This window comes from Ochotona curzoniae, unplaced genomic scaffold, assembly GCF_017591425.1.
Source record: "Ochotona curzoniae isolate NIBS_2020 unplaced genomic scaffold, NIBS_Ocur_1.0 scaffold_1037, whole genome shotgun sequence".
Taxonomy (NCBI): domain Eukaryota; kingdom Metazoa; phylum Chordata; class Mammalia; order Lagomorpha; family Ochotonidae; genus Ochotona; species Ochotona curzoniae.
Window position 1 is genome coordinate 30,259,435 of NW_024467083.1, and position 7,494 is coordinate 30,266,928.

Sequence of the window (7,494 nt, forward strand, 5' to 3'; positions counted from 1 at the left end):
CTACAGGGAACCATAAAGATTAGATAGCTTTATCACACTCGGATGCTTTGCTAAACTCTCATGGGACTCTTCATTTTGATCTGATTTAAACACTTCCAGGGGATAAGACAAGAGCAAACTCCAAGTCAGAGTGAGTATATAGATCAAAAGGACCATCTTGGAAGCCTCTTTAGGAATCTGAGGGCCCAGTGTGATAGTTCAATTGGCTAATCCTCCACCTTCAAGTGCCAGCATCCCATATGGGTGCCGTTTTGTGTTCTGGCTGCTCCACTTCCCATCCAGCTTCCTGCTTGTGGCCTGGGAATGCTGTCAAAGATGGCCCAACACCTTGGGACCCTGCACCCATGTAGGAGACCTGGGAGAAGCTCCAGGCTCCTGGCTTTGGATAGGCTTAGCTTTGGCCCCATTGCGGCCTTTTGGGGAACCAGCAGATGCAAGATCTTTGTCTCTCCTCTCTAAAAATCTGCCTTTTCAATAAAAAGAAGTGAATCTTAAAAAGAAAAAAAAAAAACCTCACTGTGAACATAGAAGCGCTATCGTACCCGAGTGTTTATAGTAGCACTGTTTATAATTGCAAAAAACTGCAAACAGCCCAGATTATCCAGTAGTAGGTGAACGGGTAACTTATGGCTTATGCACTAGGTGGAATATATAGATGTAAATGAATAAAGCATAGCATTCTGTTAACATGGATGAGTCTTAGGAACAATGATAGAGAAAAATGCAAATTGCAGAGGACAGTTAAGAGTGTGATGTTTTTGTTAAGCTAAAAAAAATAAAGCACAACACATTTTTTTAAGAATCCATATATATATGGCTATATGTGTCTGTATATATATATGTAAAACAATTAATGACAAAATTATGGACAGCAATTACCTCTAAGAGGGATAGGGACAGGATAAAGAGAAATAGAAACTCAATGGCATTTCTGATGTTTCACTGTGTAAATTGAGAGATGGGCCATAGGCACTCATGTTATTAGCTTCATAATTTATTCATGCTATATTTTATTTATAGATATCAAATATTACATATTATAATTAAAAAAAAACATCTTTGCTGTTGTTGAAATTCATTAAGTCTCCCTGAAAGACAAATCTATATTTCTTGGCGAGAACCAAGATTCCCTGACAGAGCTTGCCTAGTCCTCAATAAACAAGGTCTTCCCCAGGACATGCCTGGAGGGTCCGCATTCCCTTCGCATTGGTGCTCCCTGACCTGCAGAACCACCACCTAAGCCGGAGCCCCACAGGGCTGGCCAAGTCCTGGCATATGCATGACAGGATAGTGACACCTGGTGGATACAGAATGAATTCAGCAAAACGACTAGGGAATCGAATTGCCCTAGTTGCTCTAGTTGATGAAAAGTGGCAACAGAGTGAAGGACAAGGGAAGTGAGGATGCAGCAGAGTGAGAAAGCTGAATCCAGAACAGGAAGGGGCTCTACATCTGAGATGATGCAGGTAGAACAAAAGGAGGAGACCGAGGAGTGGCTATCAGGGAATGAGACTGCCCTCCCCTGCCTCACGAGACAGAGGGGAGTAGTTACAGGTGCAGCAAGGGAGTTGCAAGCCTGAGAGGAAAGGGAAGCAGGCTGGCAGACCTCCATCTACCTGTGCCTCACAGAAGCCAAAGCGAGTGGCACTTCAGGGGAGCAGCTGAGGGCCCGTTGCTTCCCCATCAAATGTCCCCTCCTTTTCCATTTATGACATCTACATGATTCTCAGGAGCTTGATCCCACCCTGTTCCCTAAAGGTGCAGTCCCTGTTGTAAAATAGCCAATGTGCATATATCAGGCTAAGGATCAGAGTGATTGTTCAAGTGTGGACATGGCTGGTCTTTTATGCTAGGACCCCTGGGGTACACAAAGATATCCTCTCTTTTTTTGGTTGAAATGGGGGTGGGGACTAAGGGTAAAAATATGTAATGCTAGGAGTCCCGGCAGCCCCAGGGTGACTGCAGAAGGAGCATTGTTTTAGAGACACATTAAGCCACTGGGTCAAACTCCACCCAGAGCCAGCCCTACCTCTGGGCTTTCCAGTTACAGGAGCCAATAAATCCTTTATTTTCTATTCTTTTTTTTTTTTTTAATTTTAACTTTATTTTTAGTTTAGTTTGAGTTAGGCTTTTCTATGACTTAAAGCCAGAAGATTTCCTAACCTTCACATTCATCACACTTACCCATCCCTATTGTCCCCCAGGACAGCACAGGGGCCCAGGTTAGAGGGCAATATAGATTGGCTATTACACTGAAGTACTGAGCTGGAAAGGTCAGAGGCAGGACCCAGGCAGTGTGTAAGATGGGGTGACCCGGCTGTGTCTATGAGAGGAGAGAGGACTTCCCTTCTGGAAGGAAGAGCCATGAGAAAAAGCAAGTGCAGATAAGGACCTCTACTAGGCAGACGGGCAGAGTTGATGCAAGAATGAAAGGGCTTCTTCCCCACACACGCCTATCATGGGGGCGTTGCTTTGGGGTCTTTCCACTCGTGGGCTAAAGCACTCTGGAGCACGTGTCCCTTGAAGTCTTTCTGACCCTGGGGTGCAGGATCTGCTTCTCCCCTGGCCAGCTGAAGAGCCTCCTTGTGGCTCCGGCTGCCCTTGATGACGCTGACTTTTGGGGTGACATGGGAAGTTTTGTCTTCTCCTTTGGCATGCCGAGAACTGGGGCCCCTTCCTCCTCTGGAGGCAGTGGCGTCTTCCTGACCAGGCGTGAGTGCTGCCCCCTTCTCGGCCTCTCCCTTGGGCCCTGACTTCGCTGCCGCTGTCCCTGATCCTCCAGCAGAGCTGGTTTCCCTCCTGGAGCCCCACGTTTCCCAGGACAGCGCAGACGCCTGGGCAGCATCCACCAAAGCAGCTGCTGACTTGTCAGGGGTGGGATTCCTTTCCCTGCTGCCCCCTGACTTTTTCCGCGGGCGCCCCCGTTTCCTTTTGGCGTCGCTTGCTGTCTCCTCTAGATCCTGTTTTGCTGCTTTAGCAGGTGTGTCCTGCCCACTCGCCTCGCTCAAGGGGACTTCGGCTGTCCTCTTGCCACCCTTATCATGCGCTCCTGGGTCACCACCTATGCCTACCTCTCTACCTCTCTGCGGAGGGAGTCCTGTGGGTGGCACCTGCCCAGGCCTGGGAGTGGGCAGAGCAGGAACGGGGGGTAAGATCATGTTAATGATGGGCACAGCTGCCTGGGGTCCCCCAGGCCTACTGGGCAAGGGTAGGGTAGCCACTTTCAGGGTGCCTGAAGGAAGCTTGGGGGCCAGGATGGGAGAAGTGACTCGGATGGGCGAGATGAGTGATCGAGGGGCCCGAGGGAGGAGCAGAGGCAGCCGGGCCACAAGGGCGTTAACCTGGGGGTTACTGGCTGCTGGGGCCGAGCTCTCAACTATGTTCTTCTTCCGCTCGTTGCTGCCGCCACTGCTGCCACTGCTGCCACTGCTGCCACTGCCGCCACTGCCGCCGCCCCGGCCTGCAGCCCCGGCCCGGGCTTCCAGCTCCTTAGGAGGCTTCACAACAGAAAACAGCATCAGAGCCAGTGCAGGCCCCAAGAGCCCCCAGGGTGAGGGTGGACTTATGCTAAGCCCCCGGCCCAAAGCAGCCATGTTAGCCCCCTTACCTGGGCCGGCCTCTCTGGCTTCTTTTGTGCTCCACTCTCCACGTGCTCCACACCATTCTTGGACTTAGACGACCGTTCCCGAGGCAGATGCTCATCCTCATCTGCAAGGGTGGCCAGGAGAGGGAATCTAGTGAGGGGTGGGGTGCTGAAGGCCTGACTCATTGAGAGGGATGTGGGAAAGCGGGAGATCTAGAGTGTGTCTTAGGAGGGCTGCCTGGAAGAGAAAGCAGACCCCAAGGTGTGTCTACCCTGGTTCGTGGGCGGGCCCTTGGCAGTGGAAGTGGCTGAGGGCTTCTCTGCTGGAACGGAGGGGGCACCCACCAGCAAGCCCCATGGCCTTGAGCACATGTGCATGCGTAGACCGGGCAGAGATGAGGTGCTGCTGCAGCAGGAAACGGGCGACCTCAACGATGGAACTGAAGGATCGTTTCAGGATTCGTTCTGCCCAGTCGCAGGTCAGGGCGCAGGCTGCCTCCACCAGCTCATCTCGGGGTGCAGGGGTGACTTCTGGTCCCATTTCCGGCTGTAGTATGGAAGGACACACCCTCCTTCGCACACCAAACCGCATGATCCTCAGTCCCTCTCTGACCTTAAGTAACCTTTACCTATTCCCATCCCAGAAACCCCAAAGTTCCTCTTGTTCTCTGCCTCCACACAGGGCAGGCGGAAGGTACCTAGAACCCACACTCATAAGGCCTGCTACCAAGTCAGCTCTCCCAAAACTTTCCCCAAACATGTCCCCAAGTCCTCAGACATTCACCCAGGAGGGCAGGACAGAACTGGAGGAGGGTAAGGCTGTCACTCACACTCTCCGAGCCCTTCAGGTCAAGCCCAGGCAGGGGTGGCATGGACACCAAGGTCTTTCTCCGTATGCCGCTGTAGCAGTATCTGATGTGAGTCAAGGAGCAGCCCAGCCACGGTGTGCCCTCAAGCCCCACCCAAGGCAAGCCAGGCTGCTCCTACTCCTGGCTCTCCACACTCTGGGGGTTCCTCCCCAGGTACGCCAAGGCCCACCCTGGCCAGTCAAGGATACTTGGATTGGCCCCGGCCACCCAGCCGTCGGGCCTTGATGTCTGGGAAGATCTCTCTGATGATCTTGCCGAAGTTGGCCGTGCTGAGCGGGCGGCAGCAGGCGAGGCTCTCGCAGTATTTCCTGTAGGGATGGGGTTGGTGGGGAATAGATAAGTGGGGGCGTACTCAGAGGAGGATAGCTAGGATCAGAGCACCCCTAGGGATCAAGTGTGTGGAACCTAAGAGAAGCCAGATAAGGAGCTTTCTAGGGGAGAGGGGTCAGTGCCATGGCCACAAGTCCACTTCCCTACCCCTGTCCATCCCCTCCACCCACCGATAGGCATCGTAGACACTTTGTTTGGGCAGGCAGGTGTCCGCGTGCTCTTCCAGGTGGTTGCGGATCCACCTGCAGGCATACATGTACTCCTCATTGCTGAGGGCGCTGGGCTCAGAGCTACAGGGGAAAGAAAAGGGACAAGCACGCCTCAGAACCAAATGCTTCAGCTGATTCTTCCCAGACTCCAACTGCAGTAGCCTGAATCAAATCTGCTTCAGCCAGAATCTGCCTTGTCCATCACGTCCCTCCCCAGCATGCCCTTCACCAAGAACCAGAGCCTATGGCAGCTAAAACCCTACCACCAAACCTACCTTTTGTCTCCAGTGCTGGGCCCTGAGGGGAGCTGAAGGTAGAGATAGAGCTTGTCGTTGTCTGAAAATTTCTGTACGTCTTGCTAGGGGGGAAGGGGAGTAGGGAGATACAGGTGGGGAGAAGCAGTAAGGCCAGGCTGCTCCCCACACAAGACCCACAGAAATGATGGCTGGCTGAGTGCTCCCTGTACTCTGTGGAGCCCTCCGGGAGCACACAGGGAAGGAGCTTGTGGGCTCCTATACAAGTGGTCCCTGGGAGAGGCCATGGATGTCCACACCCTCAGTGGGCAGCAAGCTGCACAGCCAGGTGTCTCCTGACAAGGTGGGCTACACCGCCTTGCCTCTCCCACCCCTTCCACCTGCCAGGAACGTGGTCCTGCCCCACCAACTCCAGCTCTCTCCAGCCTGCTGTCCAACACACTTACCAGGATTCCTTCTACCTTGTTTTGCACGGCCTTGCTGTGGGGGGAGAGGAAAAAGCTGCAGGTCACACACAAAAGATTGTTCACCCATCCCTTCTGTCAGTCTGCTAGGAAGGGATGGCTAGCAGGTGCTCACCCATGGCTCCCTGCTCAGAGGCTTGTCAGGCAGAGCACCCCACAGAGGTAGTGCAGGGTGACAAGGTGGGGGGTAGGGTCTACGTGCAGGCCTGCGGCAGGATCTGGAGAAGGCTACTTACGAAATGGTACCTCGGAGCCTTTGCAGAAGAGTGGTGGGCTCCCCAGCCTCAGCTCCCCCAGGTGGGGCCCGTGCCCCCCGCTTGGGGCTCTTGGCATCAGGCTCCTCTTCTGCCATGCCGGCATGGAGGCTGGAGGGGAGAGGGAGAGAGAGGGGCTTGAAGACTGAACCCACATGGGCTTTCCACCCCTTCACCCCGGGGAAGGGGGGGGCCCTGGGCACTTCTGGGGGTCTCCACACAGAAACAAAGCCTGCAGAATTTCCCAGGGGTCTTTGCTTCACTACTCAGCCTTCTCCGAAAAAATCCGAAACCAATCCATGACTCTGCCAGGCCCTTCTCTATCATCTCCCCGCTATTCTGTCGCCCCCATCCCCCTTCTAATATGTCTCCCACATCTGGGAGAAACTGTCCAGGAAGATACAGGGGTTGGGAGCTCACGTTGGGGACAGACACTAACATCGCAGCCTCGGAATCCCATCCTCGCCCTGGCCTTCCTCTCTCTCAAAACCAAGGACCCCCATCCCTAAACAAAAAAAAAAAAAAAAAAAAAAACAAAAAAACAAAGTTCTCTCCAATATCCTCCTCACCCACTGCATCTGCCTGGGGAGGTCAGAAAGCACTCAAGTCTTCCAGGCCCAGGAAAGAAAAAAAAAAAAAAAACTGGGCCCAAGTTCTCAGGACTTGACCCTGTCACGGCCTCGCCGCCGCCCCCTGCCCACGGCGCCGGCCCCTACGTCATCTCCCCCTCACGCCAGCCCCGCGGCGCGCCCCCCTCCGGCCAGCTCCCGACCCCCAGCCCCACTCCCGGGTGCCGCCCGATGAGGGCAGGGAGGAAGGGGGTCCCCGATTTGGGGCACGTGCACGCGGGGCCGAGAAGCTGTGGAAAACAACAGCCCACGTCGCCTCCTCTGCTCTCCTCCCGGCTCACGTCGCCCCCCTCCCTACCTCAGGACAGACGCCTGCCGACCCCGGCCACTAGAGAGGGTGGCGGGGGAGGGCGGAGAAAGAGAAACTACCTGGCAGTCACCTCCACTCGAGCCCAGCCCCACAGCCCCGGCCCGGCGGGCTCGTGCGTTGCTTTTATTTTCCTTTTTCTGAATGGTCGCGGCAGCCGCGATCTGCCTAGCTACACGGACGGCCCGCTCCGTCATTGGTCGGCGCCACCACCCGGATACAGAAGGCGGCCGGAGCTCGCACCGGCGGCTGCCCCAAGTCTGCCTGGCAACAGAATCTGATTGGCCAGCGCGGGAGGGAAAATCCAAAGTTAGGCTTATTTGACTCAAGAGGGGGAAGTCCGGGTGAGGTTTCGGTTAAAAACTAGGGGTCGGTTGGGGCTCGGTCGGTCCCGAGAGGTTCTGTTCTTAAAGAGACCGCGGGGCCTAAGGCCGGGCGCTCGGCTCCCCGCGGGGAGATCCCGCGTCTTGGAGTCCCCAGTCTACCTGTGTTTGGGTTTTTGCTTGCAAACACGTTGTCAGAGCTGCGGGGGAAGGAAACGATCCGTGGATGAGAACATTTCCCTGGAGAAGGACGAGGAGCCGTGATGGACGTT

The 7,494-nt window shown here is 54.7% G+C and overlaps 1 protein-coding gene across 3 annotated transcripts; it reads right to left on the reverse strand.

Annotated features, from left to right (window-relative positions):
- Window positions 1–967: 967 nt before the first annotated feature.
- Window positions 968–7,032, reverse strand: RFX5 (regulatory factor X5). 3 transcript variants are annotated; one of them, XM_040998822.1, is made up of 10 exons: window positions 6,962–7,032; window positions 5,946–6,074; window positions 5,692–5,725; window positions 5,267–5,349; window positions 4,953–5,072; window positions 4,641–4,760; window positions 4,414–4,495; window positions 3,929–4,130; window positions 3,608–3,708; window positions 968–3,497 (listed from the first exon to the last, which is right to left on the reverse strand). In XM_040998822.1, exons 2-10 carry the CDS (start codon window positions 6,059–6,061, stop codon window positions 2,457–2,459), a joined length of 1,899 nt encoding a protein of 632 aa, XP_040854756.1. In that variant the 5' UTR covers window positions 6,062–6,074; window positions 6,962–7,032; the 3' UTR covers window positions 968–2,456. The 3 variants fall into 3 exon arrangements, with proteins under 3 accessions (XP_040854756.1, XP_040854755.1, XP_040854757.1); XM_040998821.1 differs by lacking the exon at window positions 6,962–7,032 and adding an exon at window positions 6,891–6,933; XM_040998823.1 differs by lacking the exon at window positions 6,962–7,032 and having other exon boundaries at window positions 969–3,497; window positions 5,956–5,991.
- Between the last annotated feature and the right edge of the window lie 462 nt (window positions 7,033–7,494).

Bases quoted from the DNA above. Each gene is read 5' to 3' on its own strand.
- RFX5 (XM_040998822.1), bottom strand. From the start codon at position 6,061: ATGGCAGAAGAGGAGCCTGATGCCAAGAGCCCCAAGCGGGGGGCACGG. The intron at 5,073-5,266 runs GTAGGTTTGGTG...TTTCCCCTGTAG, and splicing joins CCCAGCACTGGAGACAAAAG to CTCTGAGCCCAGCGCCCTCA. The intron at 3,498-3,607 runs GTAAGGGGGCTA...TCTGTTGTGAAG, and splicing joins AGCCAGAGAGGCCGGCCCAG to CCTCCTAAGGAGCTGGAAGC.